Raw genomic sequence first — 25,404 nt, forward strand, 5'->3', positions numbered from 1 at the left:
AAGTTAGTCATTTTACTCAATTTGTGTTATTTATGTTCTTCACTAAATCATGTCTCAGTTGTATCTGATCAGGAGTGTATTCTAATCCCAATTAAATGAATAGGTGAAGAAAGAAACTCCATGTGCACCACTGTTATTGTCAAACACAGCTTAGTACTTGGCATGTGTACAATTGGGAGATTGATGGAAAACTATCTAATGGATTTGTATGTTGAAATACCATAAAATACCTCTGGTGCCAATGTGGAATTTTTAACATTTTAATTTCACATATTCATATACCATTTTCTTTGTGGCTCATGTGCCCTATGCCTTGTAGGAGGAGGACGAATGTGAAGGTAGCACTTTTATGATGTCAAACGGTGCTGCTCTGTGGCTGTTGCTTTTAAAATGGGACTTTTTAAAATAGGGAGGCAACAGTGGAGTAGCTGTCCGTAATGTATATCTGTATATGTAATGAACCTTAAAACAATATACAGTGAAGACTGATGTAGTACAGATTCTTGCTGCAGTTTTTATTCTTTCCATCAGCCCATGCACGTAGTTTAATTACTTGTAAATGTTTGCTTGGTTTGAGGAGAATTAAAGTGCCATTTAATCTGACGTTTTTAACAAGTATGACTTTTTAACAGCGACTTCAGGAAGCAGATAATCGCAATCAGGAGCTCAGCCAAAGTGTTACATCTGCAAGCAGACCACTGCTACGACAGATTGAAAACCTACAGGCCACACTTGTGGCACAGTCAACGTCCTGGGAAAAACTGGAAAAAAACCTGTCTAATCGACTAAGTAAGGACTAAATATGCATTAAAGTTCTGGCCACAATGTTTGTCACATAAAATATATAAACCACGAGTTTATTAACCAGCTAGTCACTTGAGCATTTTCCAAAAATATGAACATATATTTGTTATTAGTAAGATTTTGTAGAATATTAATAGGAGTTGTTCATAGGTAGTTTGGGCTTGAAGTGACATGTTTAATATGTATTCTTCATTACAGTCTTTATACATTCATAAGAAAGTCAGGCCCAGACTTTTAAGCTGCAGATTCCCAATTTTGTTGTCACTTCCTCCTGAATCAATTTTTGCACATGTGGGCTGGAGTGGGACAAAGTCATTAACATGCAAGTGCAAGGGAGAGTCAGGGTTGAGGCTGCAAGTTTTGTTTTGGGGGTTGGAAAGAGAGATATTGGTGTAGCTGGAAGGTGATGAATAAGTTTGTGTTTTGTTTTGTAAACTTTTCAATATTTTGTTGCATGTTAATTATGATTAAAATTGATGTAATAATGTAGCTTTAGGGAGATATAGTGAGATGGGTTGGAACTATCATGGTGACTGAAAACAGACTTTTTAATTTTAACCCAAGCGTGCAGAATAGAACAGACAAAAACTGCATTCACTGTGGACCCAAATGTATGAATTTCATTTTTAAGACTTTGTATCACATGGTTAGTTTGGCAGTGTTGTACTGCAGTAATATACAACCTGTTATATAATATACCAGTAGATCACATGCACTGAAAAGGAGATTAGGATGTGTGCCTGGCAGGATTAAGTGAGGATCCAGTGGAGGTCAGTGCCGAGGTTTAGGGTGATGTTGGTATTGAGTGTAGGTTGTTGTGATGTTAGACTGATTTAATTTAGGTTCATTTTTAGGTTCGGGCAGGCACAGATTCCTAAAATTGAGTCTGAGAATGGTGGCGGCCTAGGCATCTACATCAGCACGATGTAAACTGTATAATCTCTTACCATTATTCGCAGTAGCATATGATAATCCATTCACCTCAGAATTTAAATATTAAATGCAAAACTTATCAAAAACATTTTTCGATCCGAACCTGATTGTAGAGTGTCATGGCAGCCGCAACTCCGAATTTATTTGCTGCTAGATGATTGGATAGATTTTATTTAGTTGAAAGTTATTGGGGAGAAAGATTTTGTGTAATGTGATTGGTGAATAACAAAATTAGAAAATATTTTGAATAACCAATTAGAAGAATCAGAGAAGGATTAAATGTTTGGCCCATCAAGTTAATGCTGATGTTTTTCTCCACATAAACCACCTAGTCTAACCTCACTCTGCTTGCTTTTCAATCATAGAAGCATAGAATGGTTACAGCACATTCGGCCCGTCGAGCCCGTGCTAGCTTGCTGTAAAACCACTTCAGCTCGTCCCACTTCCCCGCCTTTCCCCGTAGCCCTGCAATTTTTTTTTCTTCAGTTACTTATCCAACTCCCTTTTGAAAACCGTGATTGAATCTGCCTCCACCACCATTTCAGCAGTGCATTCCAGATCTTAACCACTCGCTGCGTGAAAAAGTTTTTTTTTATGTCAATCTTGCCAATCACCTTAAATCTGTGTCTTCTGGTTCTTGACCCTTCTGCCAATGGGAACAGTTTCTCTCTATCTACTCTGTTCAGACCCCTCATGATTTTGAACACCCCTATCAAATCTCCTCTCAATCTTCTCTGCTCCAAGGAGAACAACCCCAGCTTCTCCAGTCTATCCACGTAATTGAAGTCCTTCATCCCTGGAATCATTCTCGTAAATCTTTTCTGCGTCCTCTCGAAGGCCTTCACATCCTTCCTGAAGTGTGGTGCCCAGAATTGGACACGCTACTGCAGTTGAGGTCGAACCAGTGTTTTATACATGTTCATTATCATTTCCACACTTTTGTACTCTATGGGGCTGAAATTGCCCCGCTGAAAACACGGCGCACTTGCCCTTTTTCAACTGTTTTCTCCGCCGCGGTAGATGTGATGGCCTCTTGCGTGAAATTCCACTCTTTGGCTTTCTTTCCCGAGCAGCCCGGAAGTCGGTCATAATGGAGGCGGAAGTACGGCGGTGAGCGGAAGTTCAGTAAGTAGAGGGGCGGAAGTGGGGGACGGGTGGGGTGTCCGCCGCTGTCGCTCATCAGCGTAGCGCTGATGACGTCATTACGGTGGCTCGTCACCACGTCTCTCCCTTTCACTTAAAGAGGAGATCAGTGCGATTCTTTAAATTAGGTCCACTGGGCCACCTGGGAGGGATTCGGCCGGGCCAGTGGCCTGGCACCCAAGAGGGGGTGGCAGGCTGCCTGTTGACAGCCTGGCTGAACCCGGGGGCATAATCATAGTTAATATCTTCACTGAGGCATACGAAAGCATGGACCTTACACTAAACATCCATAAGGCAAAGGTCCTCCACCAGCCTGACCCCACCACACAGCATTACCTCCCAGTCATCAAGATCCACGGTGCAGCCTTGGACAACATGGACCATTTCCCATACCTCGGGAGCCTCTTATCAACAAGGGCAGACATCGACGACGAGATTCATCACCGCCTCCAGTGCGCCAGCGCAGCTTTCGGCCGCCTGAGGAAAAGAGTATTCGAAGATCAGGCCCTCAAATCTGCCACCAAGCTCATGGTCTACAGGGCTGTAGTGATATCAGCCCTCCTTTCTGGCTCAGAGACGTGGACCATGTACAGTAGACACCTCAAATCGCTGGAGAAAAACTACCAACAATGTCTCCGCAAGATCCTGCAAACCCCCTGGAAGGACAGACGCACCAACATTGGTGTCCTCGACCAGGCCAACATCCCCAGCATTGAAGCACTGACCACAGTCGACCAGCTCTGCTGGGTGGGCCACATTGTTCGCATGCCTGACACAAGACTCCCAAAGCAAGCGCTCTTCTCGGAACTCCTACACGGCTAGCGAGCCCAAGGTGGGCAGAGGAAACATTTCAAGGACACCCTCAACGCTCCTTGATAAAATGCAATATTCCCACCAACACCTGGGAGTCCCTGGCCAAAGACCGCCCTAAGTGGAGGAAGTGCATCCGGGAAGGCGCTGAGTACCTTGAGTCTCATCGCCAAGAGCGTGCAGAAACCAAGTGCAAGCATCGGAAGGAGCGTGCGGCAAACCAGTCCCACCCACCCTTTCCTTCAACGACTGTCCCACCTGTGACAGAGACTGTAATTCCCGTATTGGACTGTTCAGTCACCTAAGAACTAATTTTTAGAGTGGAAGCAAGTCTTCCTCGATTTCAAGGGACTGCCTATGATGTGAATTGTTGGCCAGACCTGGTAGTCGGCCAACAAAAAATATAAGATGGCAGCCGCGGCAATAAGTCCTCCGCTTTAATGGCAGCCGCAACGCCATTTTGCAAGCATTCCAAGCACAACGCACCGACAGAAAAAGCTGGCAGTGGCACCGAGAGGAAGATTTTCAACGTGGAATTTTGTGTTCGGAGGGGCACATCGGTGGTGAGCATTCTGATGATGCACTTAGGATGGACCGGCAGCAGAGGAGTGGTAGTGGGGAGAGTGAGTCATCACCGGGATACCACAGGAGCGGAATTTAAAAAATGGCTGCCATTCCACTCCGCAGCGTGGCCGCTGATTTCCGGCGGTAACAGGCCTTAAGGGAAGGGGCAATTTCAGTCCCTATTCCTCTATATTCATGAAGCCCAGGATTCCATTAGCTTTTTTAACTGCTTCCTCAACGTGCTCTGCCATCTTCCGACGATCTGTGCACATATACCTCTAGGTTTCTCTGTTCATGCATCCCCTTTAGGATTGTACCCTTTAGTTTATATTTCCTCTCCTCATTCTTTCTACCAAAATGTATTACTTTGTACTTTTCTACATTAAATTTCATCTGCCACATTCCGCCCATTCCACCAGCCTGTCATAGTCTTTTAAGAAGACATACACTTTCCTCCTCACTGTTCACTGTACTTCCAAGTTTTGTGCCTTCTGCAAATTTTGAAATGGTGCGCTGTACACCCACGTCCAAGTCATAGGTTCAGAAATCCCGGTCGGCTGCTTCCCGCGGGTGATCGAGGGAAAAAGTTAAAAAAGATGCGTACCTTTCTGTTCCTGCTGCGCCCAAGCCCTGGTGACTTATCTACTTTAAGTACAGCCAGCCTTTCTAGTACCTCCTCTTTATCAATTTTTACCCCATCCAATACCTCCTCTGCTTCCTTCACTATGCCTATGGCAGCATCTTCTTCCTTGGTGATGCAAAGTACTCTTTTAGCACCTCAGCGATACCCTCTTGCCTCCTAGCGTAGGTCTCCTTTTTGGCACCCACCCCTCTTACTACCCGTTTACTATTTATATGCCTATAGGAGACTTTTGGGTTACCTTTTATGTTAGCTGCCATTCTATTCTCATACCCTCTTATTTTCTTTTTCACTTCTCCTCTGAACTTTTCTATATTTAGCCTGATTCTCAGATGTATTCTCAACCTGACATCTGTCATACGCGCTCTTTTTCTGCTTCATCTTACTCTATCTCTTTTGTCATCCAGGGAGCTCTGACTTTAGTTGCCCTTCCTTTCCCCCTAGTGGAAATGTACCTCGACTGTACCCAAACTATTTTCTCTTTAAAGGCAGCTCATTGTTCCATTGCAGTTTTTGAATTTATCCGGGCTAGATCCGTTCTCATCCTACTGAAATTTGTCTTCCTCCAATTAAATATTTTTACTCTAGATTTCTCCCTGTCCTTTTTCCATAGCTAATCTAAACCTTATAATACTATGATCACTGTTCCCTAAATGTTCATCTACTGACACTTGCGATCGTTTGCCAGTAAGATCTTAACAAAAGCCACATGGCATTTGTGGATACATTTAATGCCAGTTTCAAATAGTACTGAGTAACAGCTCTCCTACTCCATCTCCACGATATTATAGCTGCTCGCATTATAAAATAGCTCAGATATCTAAGCCAGCAGCAGCTCCATGAGATCTGGGAGGATCTCCCTCCAGCATCTGGCTGGCTCTGGTTGCACTTTCCCACCCAGATTTACTACTGGCTCGTTTGTGCTGTCTGTCTTCATTTCCCAAGAAACAGCTTGTTTTTAAAAATGCATTATGATCACTAACACTTTAAATATTTGGAAGTCTACTTTGAAATAATGTTTAAAATGTTGGTGAGCAGAGCACATGTTGTTGAATCTAGCTGCTGCTCCATTCACTGGCAGTTATTAAAACGCAAAGATGTAAGCAGGGAAGGTGAAGAAAATTGACATGCAGTCTTCATGGTTATGACAACACAGATTCAGTGGCCACAATCTATTTGACAGACATAAGAAATGTTGTTATAAAGATATATTTAAATATTTTAACAGTTTGTATGTGCTTAGGTGACAAAAAAGCAGCAAATGGAAACCCAAGAGCTGTTATCCATGGTTTTTTTCACAAAACGTCTTAATTTTTCTCTTGTTAGCTGATAGTCAAGCCCAGCTAGCTGCTGCTGTGGAAAAGGAACGGTCAATCTCAGAAGAGCTTCTTATTCTTAGAACCCAAGTCTCCTCATTGGATTCACAAAACAGCTTGTTGCGTCAGGAAAAGAGCAGGCTGCAAGCTCAGTTGGATTCCGAGAGAGTCAGGCTCGAGAAGACTGAAGATGAAGGCAACAGGTGAGTTAATTGAAAAACTCACAGCTAATTTACAATTGTAGAAATGACAGCATAGAAAGGGGCCATTTGCCATTTTAACCTGGAGCCATGAAATGGAATCCTTTAATATTTCAAATAATTTCCTTTTAAATAATGCGATGGTCTTGGCCTTAGTAGCAGTTTTGGTAAGGCATTCCATGTTCTAATAATCCTTTCAAAAAAGTTTTTCTAACTTCCCCTTTTAGTGATGTACCCTTTGTTACCAATATCGCCAATCAATGTAAACAGTGTTTCAGTACTATTCACTCAAAACCATTCATTGAAAATCCTCTTCTCTGTTCCACTGGGGAAAAAGACCCAGTTTTGCAAGTCTTTTTCCATTAGGTTAATTCGATGTTCTTCATGGGGAAGCTGTGCTCCCTGTGAGTGCAGCACCCCACTGGGAGCGTGGATCGCTGCATCCGCTCTCATAACTATAACCTCTTGCTCCTGGCATCATTCTAATTAATCTTCATTGTACCCTTTAAAAGGCTCGAAAGTTCATTCTGTAATGGAATGCTCAGTCGTCATGTAAGACTCCCAACAGTGGTGTAACCAAGGTCTTGTATAAATTCAGCATCACTTCTTTGTTGTAATATTCAATTGCCTTTTGCAATCTCTTCTACCTGTGCTTCCAGCTTTAAAGATCTATGTATATGCACTGCTGGATCTCACTGTCATTAATAGATTTTTACTCGCCCCTTTTATGTTAAGAATAAGAGTAAATACAAGGAAAACGAGGCTGCTTTCTATATTGTGGCTGCAATAACCCCAGTGTTAGTAAATACTTGGCTATTTACTATTGAGTAACATTTTGGGGAAAGTTTCTGGTTTTATAAGAGTTTAATTAAAATATTGTATTTTAATTAAACGCAATAGCGCAATTCCTAGTTTTGAGAAGAACTTTATTAAAAAATCCTATTTGTTTAATCCCCGTGCCATGGATCTAAGCATAAAAATTACTATAAAGTGGGGTCCTGTATACTAATTAAAAAAATAGTTGCATAGTTAGAGGGATATAGATATATCCATATAATCTGCCATTAATGGGAGTAGGATTCTGTTCATCTTTGAATATGTATTGCAGAATACTGAATAGCATATGAATTGGATTGTGGGGCTTGTCTTAAGCTGTAAGTTTTATTGTAGTCATATTTCCCACAAGAGCTATCAACAGTAATTTGGCTTAATAAACTGCATTATCGTCCCATTTTCTCCCCATCCAAGAAATAGTTTCTCAAACTGAATCAAGCTTGGAACAAGAGACACAAAGAAAGGGACAGCATTTGACTTTTGACGCGTACATAGTACAACTTACAAGTATGTATCAAGTATGGTACCCACCAACCCCCCCATCAGCTATGCCCTTTGACATATCAACAGTGAGCATTTGTAGTGAGCTCCTAAAAGAGATCGCCACGTCTACTTCCTGAGTTGCACTCTTTATGAAAGATGGAAACTACCAAGCCATGTTTCTGGAAGCTAGGAAAAATTTAGCACTGCACTCATCATGTTGCCTATCATGATATTTATTGCACATCCAAAACGTGCAATCCTTAATTGTATAAAGATTAATCATTGTTGAATATGTCTTGAGTTCTTGTGACATTTGCGTCACTCTGGCCGCATTATCAAATACCACATGATATGAAGTCAGAGCTACTAAAGGACTATTTTGAGTCCATGGCACTAAATAAGTCAGAATTACATTCTGCCTTTAACATTGATTCATTAAAAAATACGTCGAGGGTATAGCAGTGAAAAACAACTTCATCTTCAATAAGTAAGGAGGAGTGATTATTGAATGATTAAGCGTTGAGTGAATTATCGTTTGCCTTGCTTCTTGATGGCCCCTGATCTATCCTCCATTTTAAAATAAAAGAAAATGGCCATAAAATTGACCAATCTGATGGTCACATTGGGATCCATGCTGGCCCTGGAGCAAGAGTTATTTTAGTTGGTTGAGCGATACCTCAGAGTTTGTGTTTTCATCCTATTTACCTTAGGGTCAGTTTATAAGGCAAAGAAGGGAAAGGAGCAGTGGTGAAGGTGGTTGAGGAAGGAAACCTTTTAAAACAGGATATCTCATAGGGAAATAGTACTGGTAAGGATTACTAGTAATGTGTAAATGTTTTAGTTTGAAGATTGCCAGATCACTCCTCTTTAGAAATATGTGAAAGTTGCTCACTTTCCAAATTACTAGGCATGTTGCTTTTAGAGAGTGATTTTGCTGAAAGTTCTTTTGTTCTCCCCAATGGCTGAGAGTTTATCCAGTGAGTAGCTGAATTATACATACATACATACTCAGTTTTAATCTATGCTGAATTAACTGATTACAACTGGGTGACATTGGGCTAAAATTGGGTTAGATGGGCTAAAATTGACAAGGGTTCCACTCCTGATCATTGTTATTTCATAATTACATTATTAAATGATATATAATGAAACAAAAAATGTTGAGGAGGAACAACAACAACTTGTATTTATGTAGCGCCTTTAATGTAGTGAAATATCCCAAGGAGCTTCACAAGAGTATTATGCGATTAAAAAATTGACACCAAGCCACACAGGTAGAAATTAGCGCAGGAAGCTTGGTCAAAGAGGTATGTTTTAAGGAGTGTCTTGAATGAGGAAAGAGAGGCGGAGAGGTTTGGGCAGGGAGTTTCAGAGCTTGGAGCCCAGGCAACAGAAGATACGGCCACCAGTGGTTGAGTGATTTAATCAGGGATGCTCAGGTGGGCAGAATTAGAAGAGCGCAGACATCTCGGGCGGTGGGGGGGGGGGCGTGGGGGTTATGGAGCTGGAGGAGATTACAGAGATAGGGAGGGGCGAGGCCATGGAGGGATTTGAAAATAAGGATGCGAATTTTGAAATCAAGGTGTTGCTTAACAGGAAGCCAATGCAGGTCAGCGAGCACAGGGGTGATGGGTGAACGGGACGGTGCGAGTTAAGGCACGGGCAGACGAGTTTTGGATCACCTCTAGTTTACTTGGGGTTGAATATGGGGGGCTAGCCAGAAGTGCGTGGAATAGTCAAGTCTAGAGGTAACAAAGGCATGGATGAGGGATGAGGGGTTCAGCAGCAGATGAGCTGAGGCAAGGGTAGAAACGGGTGATGTTACGGAGGTGGAAATAGGCGGTCTTAGTTATGCTGCAGATATGTGGTTGAAAGCTCATTTCAGGGTCAAATATGACACACAGGTTGCAAACAGTCTAGTTCAGCCTCAGACAGGAGTTGGGGAGAGGGATGGAGTCAGTGGCTAGGGAACAGAATTTGTGGCGGGGACCGAAAACAGTGGCTTAGTTCTTCCCAATATTCAATTTGAGAACATTTCTGTTGATCCAGAACTGGATGTCAGACAAGCAGCCTGACAATTTAGAATCCAAGGAAGAGTCGAGAGAAGTGATAGTGAGGTAGAGCTGAGTGTCATCAGCGTACATGTGGAAACTGACGCTGTGTTTCCAGATGATGTCGCCGAGGGGCAACATGTAAATGAGAAATGGGGGGTGGGGGCGCGGGTCAAGGATAGATCCTTGGGGGTCACCAGAGGTAATGATGCGGGGCGGGAAGAGAAGCTGTTGCAGGTGATTCTCTGGCTACAATTAGATAGATAAGAATGGAACCTGGCGAGTGCAGTCCCATCCAGCTGGACGACGGTGGAGAGGCGTTGGAGAAGGATAGAGTGGTCAACCATGTCAAAGGCTGCAGACAAGTCAAGAAGGTCAAGGAGGGATAGTTTGCATTTGTCACAGTCACAAAGGATGTCATTTGTGATTTTGATGAGAGCTGTTCCGATACTGAAAAAATTATCCTTTCAGAAAAATATGGAACAGATGTGATTTGTATTGGTTCCATAAAAGAAATCAATCCTAAAATGGGTTTATACGATATTGGACAAACTTGCATATTGTTACTGACCCCTTTAGGTTAGTCTTGCATACACAGTCTCTGTTTTACACAGTATAGTGCCATCTGTTGGATCTCCTTAGTAATTCATATTTTCCCATGCCTCTTAGAAGCACAGAAAAGCTTCAATAATACATAACCTTTTCTTTACAGAATCATTTTAAATGTTTGATATGGAACATGGGAGCTGATCCTCAGAGATGTTTCCAATAATCCCTAGAGATTATTTTAGGTGGGGTTGGTGAGTAGCTAGCTCGGTGAGTTGGGGATAAAAACCAGCAATAGCTGCCAGCTGCATTTGGGTGGGGGTTTGCGGGTAAAATATGGCTCTGTTACTCCCTTCCCATCCCCTTTCTACTACTTCATCAGTCCCTTGTTACTTATCTCACTCTTACACCTCCATCGACTCCCACTTTCTCTCCAAAGGTGGGTGGTGAAAGGCCAAATTACCTATGCCAAAAACCTGTTTCCTTCTCCCCTTGTCCTTTCTACTCCCTTCTTATCTGTTTGCTTCAAAAATTCAACCTTTAAAAATAATTAGTGAGGAAAATCAGGGGGGAAAATTGGGTTGGAGACGTCCTCCGACCCAAAATCTTTTAACGAAAATACCTGGTGGTCACGGAGGCACCTTCGATTCCAGTCAGAGACCTTCATTCGCTGCGCAGCGTATGGGGAGATGATTTACCCGTACGTACGGAAATGCTGGAGTCACGTGGGCCTAGACCACCAATCCCTGGGTAGTATTCCCACTGATAAAAATGGGATCTCCATTTGTGCGAGTTCCCATTACTATCAATAAGAAAACCCTCCTAAAACAAGAAACACAGCATAATCAATTAAAAAAAAACACCTCGCATATTTAAAATTAAATGTAATTAAATGTTTTAGAAAAATATATTTTTGGGATTTAAAAAAAAAAATGTGTTTTAATAGGGTTAAAAATAAACTTACCTTAATGGACAGGGTTTTTAAACATAAAAATGAATGTTTAAATTAAATTGTTATATGTTTTAAAACTCTTACGCTGGCAAAAGTAAGCTATGCGTCTGTTTTCACCAGGCGTAAGAGTTTGAAGGACATTCGCTGGGCATGAGTTGGGCAAATAGCCCAATCTCTCTCGCGCGACTATCCTTCCTGCGGGGATGCGGAGGATCTGTCAAGAGAAAGCATGATAAATCGGAAAAGCCGGTTTTTGGCGCATGCACATCTCGCCCCGAAAACCGGTGAGGCCTGTCTGTGCGCACTCCGTAAGCTGAGTGATTGGTGGGGAAAAGCTAGCTGCTTGTACAATTCATCATCATCATAGTCAGTCCCTTGAAACGAGGATGACTTGCATCCACGCCAAAAAAGGATGAATTCACAGATGTTTCAATGAAGGACCCAAACTACATCCTCAAGGGTGGAAGATGCCTCCCCGGGGCCCCGATCACGTCCCTCCACAGTCTCTCGCCGCTCCTGCTGTATCTGCCCACGCTCCAATCACCGACCTGGACCTTGATGACGTCACTCTTCACTGCCGTCGGGGCCATAAAAGGGGCGGTGTGGAGGCCTTGGGGAGCGGTGTGAGCTGGTGCAGGAGGGTGACGGTGGTACAATTACAGGCTGGTGAATTTACACAGGCAACCACCATTATAAATGTGGACATAGGAAATTATAATGGTAAAAAGCTGACACAAAAATGTGACAACAGGAAGTTAGGCTTTGTAGACAGGAAGTGATCACAGGTGTAAAATCTTTAATGAGACATAAAGAAAGATATAGATAGATTTGGTTCCAAATTAGAAAATGTAAAGATTTTGCATCGATATAAAGTCTAGATTTAAAAATTAAACAATGCTTTCTTTCACTAGATAATAGACATGAATACAGTAAAATAATTAGCATTGCTAGAAAATATGTGCTTGTTAATTTCAGGCATCATGTGGAGTTTGACAATATGAAGACTGAATACATTAAGGCCGTTGAAGAAGCCAAGAAAGAAAAGGTAAAATCAAAACTGCAATCGATTTGATTAGTCAACTGGATCAGAGTCTCTCGATCCTTTTCATGATATTTTCTCTCATATTAGACCATCTTGACTAATCAGTTGGAAATGGAGAAGTTGAAAGTTGAACAGGAAAGAAAAAAAACAATTCTTGCACAAGACGCATTAAAAGAGAAGGTATTTAACTGAGCCCTTTTTAATTCCTGATCAGAATTAACATTTGGTATATCTAATCGGTAATTGGATGCTGTGTATTTACTTGGTATTGCATTTATTAACATGAATTAGAAGTGCTTGGACTGTATCTGAATTTAAATGTTTTTCATGTTTTGTGTGTATTTTATTGCAGTTTCATTAGTTGTATTTTTCTTCCAAAGGAGCGGAAGTTGTTTACTAATCAGGCGCTGGAGCCAGTGTCAAGCACTCCAACACACTCTCGATCTAGTTCTGTCAGCGGTGCTGAGATGGCATCCTTGCAGGCTTCCATTCATTCACAGGTAGGAATACCTGATGTTTTTGCGGGAGAGAGATCAGCACTGATAAATGACTGGGAAGGGGACAGGGGAACAAAGAGAAGAAGCTACCTGGAAATGAAGGCAAATTATTGACTTGGTTAGGCAGTAGAAGACAGAGAGGAGCGATAATGGGTATGTAATTAAATTGGAAGAAAGTAATAGTGATTTTCCACAAGGATCTGTGCTGGGACCTCAATTATTCACTATATTTATTAATGACTTAGATAACACAGTAGAGAGTCATATATCCAAGTTTGCTGATGACACATTTGACAGGTAAGTAGTGTGGACGGGAGCATAAAATTACATTCATAGAATCATAGAATGGTTCATCATCATCATAGGCAGTCCCTTGGAATCGAGGAAGACTTGCTTCCACTCTAAAAATGAGTCCTTAGGTGGCTGTACAGTCCAATATGAGAATCACAGTCCCTGTCACAGGTGGGACCAATAGTCGTTGAGGGAAAGGGTGGGTAGGATAGGTTTGCCGCACGCTCCTTCCGCTGCCTGCACTTGATTTCTGCATGCTCTCGGCGATGAGACTCGAGGTGCTTAGCGCCCTCCTGCATGCTCTTCCTCCACTTAGGGCGATCTTTGGCCAGGGACTCCCAGGTGTCGGTGGGGATGTTGCTCTTTATCAGCGAGGCTTTGAGGGTGTCCTTGTAATGTTTCCTCTGCCCACCTTTGGCTCATTTGCCGTGAAGGAGTTCAGAGTAGAGCGCTTGCTTTCGGAACCTCTTGTCTGGCATGCGAACGATGTGGCCTGCCCAGCGGAGTTGATCAAGTGTGGTCAGTGCTTCAATGCTGGGATGTTGGCCTGGTCGAGGACGCTAATGTTGGTGCGCCTGTCCTCCCAGGGATTTGTAGGATCTTGCGGAGATATCGTTGGTGGTATTTCTCCAGTGACTTGAGGTGTATACTGTACAACAGCTGGCCGAGGATTCTTCATCGCAGTCAAGGCCACCTACGGTCCAAACACCCAAGGCCCCACCCCACTGCTGGCCAAGAACAGGGAAACACTCATCAAGGACCCCGAGGCAGTCAGGGCCCGCTGGAAGGAGCATTTCAAAGATAGAATGGTTACAGCACAGAAGAAGGCCATTCGGCCTGTCGAGCCCGTGCCGACTCTCAACTAGTCCCACCCCCTGCCCTTTCCCCGTAGTCCTGTCATTTTTTTTTCTTCAGATACTTATCCAACTCCCTTTTGAAAGATGAGATTGAGTCTGCCTCCACCACCCTTTCAGGCAGGGCATTCTAGAACCCAACCACTCGCTACAGGTTTAAAAAAAAGTTTTTTTTCTTACATTACCTTTTGGTTCTTTTGCCAATCACTTTAAATCTGTGTCCTCTGGTTCTTGACCCTTCTGCCAATGGGAACAGTCCTCTGGCACCACCCCCGTGTCTATGGAGGATTGGAATATAATGGCCAGTACCTCCGCGATTTCTGCCCGCAATTCTCTCAACATCCTAGGATGCATCCTATCCGTTCCTACTGATTTATCGAAGGTGATGAAATCCAATGGTTGGCGTTAATTTTAACAGGATATGAACAATGCAAAGACCCAGACTAGGATCCCCAGTGTCGTGGCGAGGTTAGGGTTCAAAGTCTACTTTATCTAACATAAATTTAAATGCTGAGAAGGATAACAAGTTTAATACAATAACGACGTGAGTGGGCAAAACTGTGGCAGATGGATTTCAATGCAGGTAATTGTGAGGTCACCCATTTAGGACCAAAAAAGGATAGATCAAGTATTTTTTAAATGGTGAAAAGCTAGGAACAGTGCAGGTCCAAAAGATTAAGGGGTCCATATACACAGATCATTATAATGTAGTGGTCAGGTACAAAAAATAATCAAAGGCTAATGGAATGTTTGTCTTTATAACTAGAGGACTTGAATATAAAGAGGAAGAAGTTTTGCTACAGCTATACAAAGCCCTGGTTAGACTACACCTGAAGTGCTGTGTACAGTTTTGGACAGAGCACCGAAGAAAGGATATATTGACCTTGGAAGGAGTGCTGCGCAGATTCAACAGAATGTTACTAAGGCTATAAGGGTTGAATTATGAGGAAATATTACATAAACTAGGCTTGTGTTCCCTGGCATAAGAGCTTAAGAAATAGGAGCAGGAGTAGGCCATATGGCCCCTCGAGCCTGCTCTGCCATTCAATAAGATCATGGCTGATCTGATCATGGACTCAGCTCCACTTCCCCGCCCGCTCCCCATAACCCCTTATCCCCTTATCGTTTAAGAAACTGTCTATTTCTGTTTTAAGTTTATTCAATGTCCTAGCTTCCACAGCTCTCTGAGGCAGCGAATTCCACAGAACCACAACCCTCCGAGAAGAAATTTCTCCTCATCTCAGTTTTAAATGGATGGCCCCTTATTCTAAGATCATGCCCTCTAGTTCTAGTCTCCCCCATCAGTAGAAACATCCTCTCTGCATCCACCTTGTCAAGCCCCCTCATAATCTTATACGTTTCGATAAGATCACCTCTCATTCTTCTGAATTCCAATGAATAGAGGCTCAACCTGCTCAACCTTTCCTCATAAGTCAACCCCTTCATCTCCGGAATCGACCTAGTAAACCTTCTCTGAACTGCCTCCAAAGCAAGTATATCCTTTCGCAAATATGGAAACCAAAACTGCACGCAGTATTCCAGGTGTGGCCTCACCAATACCTGGTATAGCTGTAGCAAGGCTTCCCTGCTTTTATACTCCATCCCCTTTGCAATAAAGGCCAAGATTCCATTGGCCTTCCTGATCACTATCCTTTTGTGTTTCATGCACATGTACCCCCAGGTCCCTCTGTACTGCAGCACTTTGCAATCTTTCTCCATTTAAATATTAACTTGCTCTTTGATTATTTTCTGCCAAAATGCATCACCTCACACTTTCCAACGTTATACTCCATCTGCCAAATTTTTGCCCACTCACTTAGCCTGCCTATGTCCTTTTGCAGATTTTTTGTGTCCTCCTCACGCATTGCTTTTCCTCCTTCTTTGTATCGTCAGCAAACTTGGTTATGTTACACTCAGTCCATTCTTCCAAGTCGTTAATATAGATTGTAAATAATTGGGGTCCCAGCACTGATCACTGTGGCACCCCACTAGTTACTAGTTGTCAACCAGAGAATGAACCATTTATCCCGACTCTGTTCTCTGTTAGTTAGCCAATCCTCTATCCTCTAGGGGACATAACCATAAAATCAGAGCCAAGCTGTTCAGGAGAGAAGTTAGGAAACACTTCTTTGCACAAAGGGTGGTAGAGATCTGGAACTGTCTTCCTCAAGAAACAGTAGATGCTAGTTTTATCAATCTTTTAAAACCTGAAATCGATAGAATTTTGCTAGCCGAGGGTATTAAGGAATATGGAGCTGGAGGTAAATGGGGTTAGGATGCAGATCAGCTATGATCCCATTGTCAAGTTCGAGGGGCTGATGGCCTACTCCCGTTCCTATGTACCTCAGCGCCAACAAACTCTTTCAGGAAGTGTGGTGGGTGAAGGAAGAGGCGTGGTGGATGAGGGAAGAGGCTGTCAAAATATCCAAGCAGGGGAAGTGGGAAATGCTGGTGAATTATTTAAGTATGGGAGCGAGCAGGAAGGCCAGCAAAGTACCTCAGCAAAGAAGGGGGCCTGGCAATCTCGTTCAGTTGGAGAGAGGCGTCGAGCTCTGTGTAAATGGTTGATGGATGGATGGAGGGAGTGCAGCTGGGGATACTTCAAGCTTTCCTTCCAAACCTCTCATCGGCGAAAGGGTGGCAGCGTCCCATGGCTATCTGTTCCATTCTCAAAGTAGATGGTTGCCTTAGGACAACTTTCTTCAGCTGAGGGAAAAATCATCTCACTGGTGGGAGGGGTTTCCCTCTCCCCTGAACCCTGCCTCTACCAGGCCAGTAAATCCTCTCAACAGGGAAGCTTCCTGTCCGCATGCTATGTCTCTCATGGGGTTGTGAAATGCTCTCGTCAGCAAGGTGGGTATTACCTGCATTAAACAAATTATGGCGCCATTCAAGTGACCTGGAGTTTTCGACCCATTTCTATTTCTTCAGCGGGCTATCGAGCAATTTTGCAAGGGGTGGGGACAGGGGGAGAATTAATCGGAGAGATTCTCAGGCATAGTGTCTACATGAAAGCAACAAAGTGGAAGAGAAAAGAAACCAAAAGATAGGAGAAAGAGTGAAAGGAAATTGGAATTAAGTAATGACAGAATGAAGCAAGGAAAGGAGTGCATTGCTAAAGAAAGAGCAAGCACTTGGAGCTGCAATTTCATTTTAGTTGAGAATAGAGTGAGGGAGAAACAACAGTAGAAACGATAGATGATAGAACGCCACAATGAATAATGGGTGTAAATAACAAGTTTGCTGAATATATAAAATCTGTTTATATATGTGTACTTTAAACTTTTAGTTTGTGCAAAACTGCTCAAAAAATAGACTGTTCAAAAATCCATTCTTTAAACAACAATGAAATAGAAGTACAAATCAAAATGTTTTGATTCTGAACCATCATAGGTCTCTGCTGAAATAATACTTTACAAGGAATTTGAATACTAACTTGTAACGTCCATTTTATAGGATGACTTATTTGAACATTCGTTTGCACCAATGACTACGTCAGCTAGTGGTAACAACTTATATGAAGTCCTTAGAATGGGAGCAGGATCAAGCATTTTTGAAAATTTGCAGTCTCAGCTAAAACAAAGAGAAGGAGAAATTGCACAGTTGCAGGTGGGTATCAGTAAAGTGATTCATGCAGGAAGAACTAAAGTGGTTAAAAGACTGTAGAATCTAAACTTGGAACATTTTGACTGCACTCTGGAGCAAAAATTATGTTGAATTTTACTTTGATACATTAAAGCAAATATGTGGCTCCCCTTAGTTCGTCACTTGCTCCTAGCCCAGTCCTAATCATTAGAAATCTCCAGTGCAAGCATTCCTCTCTGAGGCTTGCCTGCATTTGCTATAAATACCTTTATTCTGTTCCTAAATCTGGCCTAACTTAGCCTGTTAGTTAGGCTAAGTGGTAGATAGCACACGAACCTACTGGTCTCACACTCTCTCTATTCTCTCTCAGCACATGGGACGGACAACAGGAGACGGAACTGTGTATGGTCAGCACTGTATTTCTGTGCTGCAAGGTCCATCTGAATTTAGTGGGTAAAGGAAAATGTGTCTTTTGAGTGCTCTGTTATTCATCAAAATCCACCAACATGAAAGTTTTCTACGTCCCACTATGACCAGTGTGTAAAAAAAAATAACCCTGTTCAGAAAGCAGCGGGTGGGCAGAAAAGGAAGAAAGTCTGTTAAAGGGTCACAAGAGATACACAACAACAGGGAGAATTGAAGAAGAGTCCCTTTCATTCGCTGATGGGAACGCCCAGAATGCACTGATGCAATACGCTCGGCGACAGTTCCTTGAAGACAAAGATCATTAACTAAAGGCTTACTCAAGTCGCACACCAAAGCACTGTTGTACCAAAAGCATGATTGCAACTCTTTCGTAGAATAGTATGTGGCTGGAGCCACAAAAATGAGAAAAGGTTCTTGGGACTTGTTCTTGTAAGATGAACCAAACATCTAGGAGCTAAGTGAGAGTCTCATGGTGAGCTGCATAACCATAGTGCCCCTGAACTGCACACATCAGTGTGGGTTGTCATTTAGTTTTACTGTACTGTGTTTTTTAAGTCTCTGGCTTGGTTTCTTGAGTTTCAGCAATGTTAAAAATAAAAACTGCCTTTGACTGATTTTTGCCAAATTTACCTTGGTTTTTTGGGTTGCAGTTTTTTAAAACCAATTATTTCTTGTGCATTTTGCTCCAAAATTATTCTTGAATTAAACTCTGTTTTTCAATTGGCAATAAAATGGATCTTTCCAGGCTGAGCTGCACTGGCTATTTATATACCAATATTATGCGTGCGTTCTATTTGCTGGTGCACAATGACAGCACTCAGTCTGTTTGCATCCCATAAAGTGGAGGAGAAGCATCCGAGAAAGTGCTGAACACTTCGAGTCTCTTCACCAGGAGCATGCGGAAGCCAAGTACAATCAGCAGAAGAGCATATGACAAATCAAGCACCCCACCCACCTGTCCCTCCAACCATTGGTCTCATCAGTCACCTTGGAACTCATTTTAGTAGGGAAACAAGTCATCCTCGACACCAGGGGACTGCCCAAGAAGAAGATCCCATAATGCTTTGCTTTCTTTTTCAACATTATTGCTGCCAAATTGCTTTTCTTTGTTGATTTAACTTGGGGTAATGGTTTGAACATAACATAAGAAATAGGAGCAGGAGTAGGCCATAAGACCCCTCGAACCTGCTCCGCCATGCAATAAGATCATAGCTGATCTGACCATGGACTCAGCTCCACTTCCCTGCCCGCTCCCCATAACCCCTTATCCCCTTATCGTTTAAGAAACTGTCTATTTCTGTCTTAAATTTATTTAATGTCCCAGCTTCCACAGCTCTCCGAGGCAGCGAATTCCACAGATTCATAACCCTCAAAGAAGAAATTTCTCCTCATCTCCGTTCTAAATGGGCGGGCCCTTATCCTAAGATCATGCCCTCTAGTTCTAGTCTCCTCCACCAGTGGAAACATCCTCTCTGCATCCACCTTGTCAAGCCCCCTCATAATCTTATACATTTCGATAAGATCACATCTCATTCTTCAGAATTTCAAGGCCCAACCTACTCAACCTTTCCTCAGAAGTAAATCCACTCATCAACCTAGTGAACCTTCTCTGAACTGCCTCCACAGCAAGTATATCCTTTCGTAATTGAATTTGAATCCTGATTAAAGCACAAAGGAGTTTTTTTGAAATGGTTTAAGCTTACTCACTGCCAGTGTGAAGTGAATGATGGTGATACACGCTGGCTCATCAGGCGGAATGTTTTTAGATTTGCGCATTGGCAGTGTTATTGTCAATGAAATTTACATGGTTGCAGTTTTCTGTACAGGTACTTTCTCATGTTTTGCTCCAAAGTTTTTTGAATAGTCCCTCCTCTTCAATTGTATATAAAAACTGATCTGTTGAAGAGTAAGCAAGAGAAGGAGTTGCATCTCTTCTCATTGTTTTGAAGACTGCAAAAGCCAAATTTTATAATTGGAGTAGTCTAATTGGTTGTTTTCGTCCCCAAAGAAGAAATTTAGAAATCGACTAAATCTTCTTTAATCCTCTTTTGCAGCTTGAAATCTCTAACCTCGAAAAGACTCGAGCTATCATGGCTGAGGAACTCGTCAACTTAACTACACAGAATGATGAACTAGAAGAGAAAGTAAACGAAATTCCAAAGTTACGTGTACAGCTTAGGGTGTGTACTATTTATTGATTTATTTGCATTTTTTAAAAATTGGAAATCGCAGCTCCTGTAATGTATTCAGTGAGTAGCTGAGTTATACCGTTAAGAAGGTCTTGAGTTCAATCACTCGTTTCTATTGAGTTAGCAGATGTCTTTCATGGTGGTGGTAGCGTTGACTGGGTTGGTAGAGTGCAACTGGTCTTCATGCATCTGGATTTGGATAAGGAAAACTGTTGTGGATTCCCACCAGGGACATACATAGAAACATACATAGAAAATAGGTGCAGGAGTAGGCCATTCAGCCCTTCTAGCCTGCACTGCCATTCAATGAGTTTATGGCTGAACATGCAACTTCAGTACCCCATTCCTGCTTTCTCGTCATACACCTTGATCCCCCTAGTCGTTAGGACTACATCTAACTCCTTTTTGAATATATTTAGTGAATTGGCTTCAACAACTTTCTGTGGCAGAGAATTCCACAGGTTCACCACTCTCTGGGTGAAGAAGTTTCTCCTCATCTCGGTCCTAAATGGCTTACCCCTTATCCTTAGACTGTGACCCCTGGTTCTGGACTTCCCTAACATTGGGAACATTCTTCCTGCATCTAACCTGTCTAAACCCATCAGAATTTTAAACGTTTCTATGAGGTCCCCTCTCCTTCTTCTGAACTCCAGTGAATACAAGCCCAGTTGATCCAGTCTTTCTTGATAGGTCAGTCCGGGAATCAGTCTGGTGAACCTTCGCTGCACTCCCTCAATAGCAAGAATGTCCTTCCTCGGGTTAGGAGACCAAAACTGTACACAATACTCCAGGTGTGGCCTCACCAAGGCCCTGTACAACTGTAGCAACACCTCCCTGCCCCTGTACTCAAATCCCCTCGCTATGAAGGCCAACATGCCATTTGCTTTCTTAACCGCCTGTTGTACCTGCATGCCAACCTTCAATGACTGATGTACCATGACACCCAGGTCTCGTTGCACCTTCCCTTTTCCTAATCTGTCACCATTCAGATAATAGTCTGTCTCTCTGTTTTTACCACCAAAGTGGATAACCTCACATTTATCCACATTATACTTCATCTGCCATGCATTTGCCCACTCACCTAACCTATCCAAGTCGCTCTGCAGCCTCATAGAATCCTCCTCACAGCTCACACTGCCACCCAACTTAGTGTCATCCGCAAATTTGGAGATACTACATTTAATCCCCTCGTCCAAATCATTAATGTACCATGTAAACAGCTGGGGCCCCAGCACAGAACCTTGCGGTACCCCACTAGTCACCGCCTGCCATTCTGAAAAGTACCCATTTACTCCTACTCTTTGCTTCCTGTCTGACAACCAGTTCTTAATCCATGTCAGCACACTACCCCCAATCCCATGTGCTTTAACTTTGCACATTAATCTCTTGTGTGGGACCTTGTCGAAAGCCTTCTGAAAGTCCAAATATACCATATCAACTGGTTCTCCCTTGTCCACTCTACTGGAAACATCCTCAAAAAATTCCAGAAGATTTGTCAAGCATGATTTCCCTTTCACAAATCCATGCTGACTTGGACCTATCATGTCACCTCTTTCCAAATGCGCTGCTATGACATCCTTAATAATTGATTCTATCATTTTACCCACTACCGATGTCAGGCTGACTGGTCTATAATTCCCTGTTTTCTCTCTCCCTCCTTTTTTAAAAAGTGGGGTTACATTGGCTACCCTCCACTTGATAGGAACTGATCCAGAGTCAATGGAATGTTGGAAAATGATTGTCAATGCATCCGCTATTTCCAAGGCCACCTCCTTAAGTACTCTGGGATGCAGTCCATCAGGCCCTGGGGATTTATCGGCCTTCAATCCCATCAATTTCCCCAACACAATTTCCCGGCTAATAAGGATTTCCCTCAGTTCCTCCCCCTTACTAGACCCTCTGACCCCTTTTATATCCGGAAGGTTGTTTGTGTCCTCCTTAGTGAATACCGAACCAAAGTACTTGTTTAATTGGTCCGCCATTTCTTTGTTCCCCGTTATGACTTCCCCTGATTCTGACTGCAGGGGACCTACGTTTGTCTTTACTAATCTTTTTCTCTTTACATATCTATAGAAACTTTTGCAATCCGTCTTAATGTTCCCTGCAAGCTTCTTCTCGTACTCCATTTTCCCTGCCCTAATCAAACCCTTTGTCCTGCTCTGCTGAGTTCTAAATTTCTCCCAGTCTCCAGGTTCGCTGCTATTTCTGGCCAATTTGTATGCCACTTCCTTGGCTTTAATACTATCCCTGATTTCCCTTGATAGCCACGGTTGAGCCACCTTCCCTTTTTTATTTTTATGGCAGACAGGAATGTACAATTGTTGTAGTTCATCCATGCGGTCTCTAAATGTCTGCCATTGCCCATCCACTGTCAACCCCTTAAGTATCATTCGCCAATCTATCCTAGCCAATTCACGCCTCATACCTTCAAAGTTACCCTTCTTTAAGTTCTGGACCATGGTCTCTGAATTAACTGTTTCATTCTCCATCCTAATGCAGAATTCCACCATATTATGGTCACTCTTCCCCAAGGGGCCTCGCACAACGAGATTGCTAATTAATCCTCTCTCATTACACAACACCCAGTCTAAGATGGCCTCCCCCTAGTTGGTTCCTCGACATATTGGTCTAGAAAACCATCCCTTATGCACTCCAGGAAATCCTCCCCCACCGTATTGCTTCCAGTTTGGTTAGCCCAATCTGTGTGCATATTACAGTCACCCATTATAACTGCTGCACCCTTATTGAATGCACCCCTAATTTCCTGTTTGATGCCCTCCCCAACATCACTACTACTGTTTGGAGGTCTGTACACAACTCCCACTAACGTTTTTTGCCCTTTGGTGTTCTGCAGCTCTACCCATATAGATTCCACATCATCCAAGCTAATGTCCTTCCTAACTATTGCATTAATCTCCTCTTTAACCAGCAATGCTACCCCACCTCCTTTTCCTTTTATTCTATCCTTCCTGAATGTTGAATACCCCTGGATGTTGAGTTCCCAGCCCTGATCATCCTGGAGCCACGTCTCCGTAATCCCAATCACATCATATTTGTTAACATCTATTTGCACAGTTAATTCATCCACCTTATTACGGATACTCCTTGCATTAAGACACAAAGCCTTCAGGCTTGTTTTTTAACACCCTTTGTCCTTTTAGAATTTTGCTGTACAGTGGCCCTTTTTGTTCTTTGCCTTGGGTTTCTCTGCCCTCCACTTTTTCTCATCTCCTTTCTGCCATTTGCTTTTGTCTCCTTTTTGTTTCCCTCTGTCTCCCTGCATTGGTTCCTGTCCCTAGTGGAAGTGCTTGTGTGTGGACCTTTGGTGAATATAGTGTCAGCCTTCTCTGTGGTGCAATCTCAGTGAAAAGCTTTCTGATCCTCACTGCCATGGCTCATCATGAATATTAATTATTTGGGTGAGGTACTGAAGTGTGCCTGGCACCCTGGACTGTATTCCAGCAAGGAGTTAATTCCTGTGGCACAATAGAGGGAAAAGTGATGGAAGTAGGCAAAAGAAAGAAAAATAATTTGCAAAGGGACAAACTTGAACCACTAAGTCGGGCTGCTTTTTTGAAATTTGTACTTGATTCATGCTGTGCACTTGAAAGAAGGTAAGAGTATTGAAGTATTATTTCTTTTAACCTCTACCCCAAAATCTAGGTGTATGCATCTTTTTTAAAAAAAAGCTATATTTTAAATTTTAGTTTATTTTACCCTCTGGTTCCTACCAGTTCACATCATCACAATCTGCAGTTGAACGCGTACACGTTGGAATGATTCCTTACAGAGCTACTCATGGATTAAAAGGCACCGAGTAAGCTCAAACTGTGGGGATTCAGGGCATTGGGAATGGATAAGAAATTGGCTGAAGGGTAGAAAAGGATAATTGTTAGAGGAGCTATGTTGGGGAGTGGAGGAAGAAATGCTGAATGGTATTCCCCAGGTATCAGGGTCCAGACCCATTTCTGTTTCTAATTTATGTCAATGGCCCTGAAATTCTGGTCGGAGGCTGCCTTCGGATGAACGCCTCCGACCCGAAATTTCTCTACGAATGTACAAAGGTCCCGGAGGCGCCTTGGATTCCAGTCTGAGGCCTTCCTTCCACGCAATTCGCAGCGCGTCCACGTCATCTAGATATGGACGGAGAAACTGGAGTCACGTGGGCCTGGACCACCAGTCACGTTGCAGTATTCTCATTGATAGTAATGGGAACTCCGATTTTACGAGTTCCCATTTCTATCAATGAGAATAATCCCCTAAAACACCCAAACACCACAAAATAAAATTAAAAAAAAAATCACACATATTTAAAATTAATTGAAATTAAAGTTAATTAAATGTTTTAGAAAAAATATATACTTTGGGGATTTTTTTTTAATGTGTATTAATAGATTTTAAAATAAACTTACCTTAGTGGACTGTGTTTTTACTATAAAAATGTGTATTTAAATTTTATTTTTATATGTTTTAAAATTCTTGCACTGGTAAAAGTAAGAGTTTGAAGGACATTTGCTGGGCAAGAGATGGGCAAATAGCACAATCTCACCCGCGCAGATGTCCTTCTCCCAGGGATGTGGAGGATCGGTCAAGAGATACCTTGACATATTGGAAAAGTCAGTTTTCAGCGCATGTGCATTGCGCATCAAAAAACGGCTTTTGCGAGGCCTCGCCGGGTTTGTACGTATTGTCTGCATTAAATTATTTATCATCATTTTTTGTAACTTCTGAGATACCTTCTTTGAATCCACTGCCTCTTGTAGTTTGATGGTGAAATTTTGGTCAATTTGCATTGAGATTCTGAAATTCCAGCCTTGCTCCTCATCTCGGTCCTAAATGGCTTACCCCTTATCCTTAGACTGTGACCCCTGGTTCTGGACTTCCCCAACATTGGGAACATTCTTCCTGCATCTAACCTGTCTAAACCCGTCAGAATTTTAAATGTTTCTATGAGGTCCCTTCTCATTCTTCTGAACTCCAGTGAATACAAGCCCAGTTGATATGTCAGTCCCGCCATCCCGGGAATCAGTCTGGTGAACCTTCGCTGCACTCCCTCAATAGCAAGAATGTCCTTCCTCAAGTTAGGAGACCAAAACTGACCCCTTTTATATCCAGAAGGTTGTTTGTGACCTCCTTAGTGAATACCAAACCAAACTTGTTCAATTGGTCTGCCATTTCTTTGTTCCCCGTTATGACTTCCCCTGATTCTGACTGCAGGGGACCTACGTTTGTCTTTACTAACCT

At 42.6% G+C, this 25,404-nt stretch overlaps 1 protein-coding gene across 1 annotated transcript in view; it reads left to right on the plus strand.

Annotated features, from left to right (window-relative positions):
- Positions 1–25,404, plus strand: part of tmf1 (TATA element modulatory factor 1) — a 53,140-nt gene that overhangs the window by 22,729 nt on the left and 5,007 nt on the right. Inside the window, exons 10-16 of the mRNA XM_070895197.1 lie at positions 633–789; positions 6,221–6,413; positions 12,252–12,321; positions 12,406–12,498; positions 12,699–12,818; positions 17,417–17,569; positions 20,026–20,151. Of these exons, the coding sequence (XP_070751298.1) occupies positions 633–789; positions 6,221–6,413; positions 12,252–12,321; positions 12,406–12,498; positions 12,699–12,818; positions 17,417–17,569; positions 20,026–20,151 (912 nt within the window). The remainder of the gene's footprint in view (positions 1–632; positions 790–6,220; positions 6,414–12,251; positions 12,322–12,405; positions 12,499–12,698; positions 12,819–17,416; positions 17,570–20,025; positions 20,152–25,404) is intronic.

The sequence above is a fragment of the Pristiophorus japonicus genome, chromosome 12 (assembly GCF_044704955.1).
Source record: "Pristiophorus japonicus isolate sPriJap1 chromosome 12, sPriJap1.hap1, whole genome shotgun sequence".
Taxonomy (NCBI): Eukaryota; Metazoa; Chordata; class Chondrichthyes; family Pristiophoridae; genus Pristiophorus; species Pristiophorus japonicus.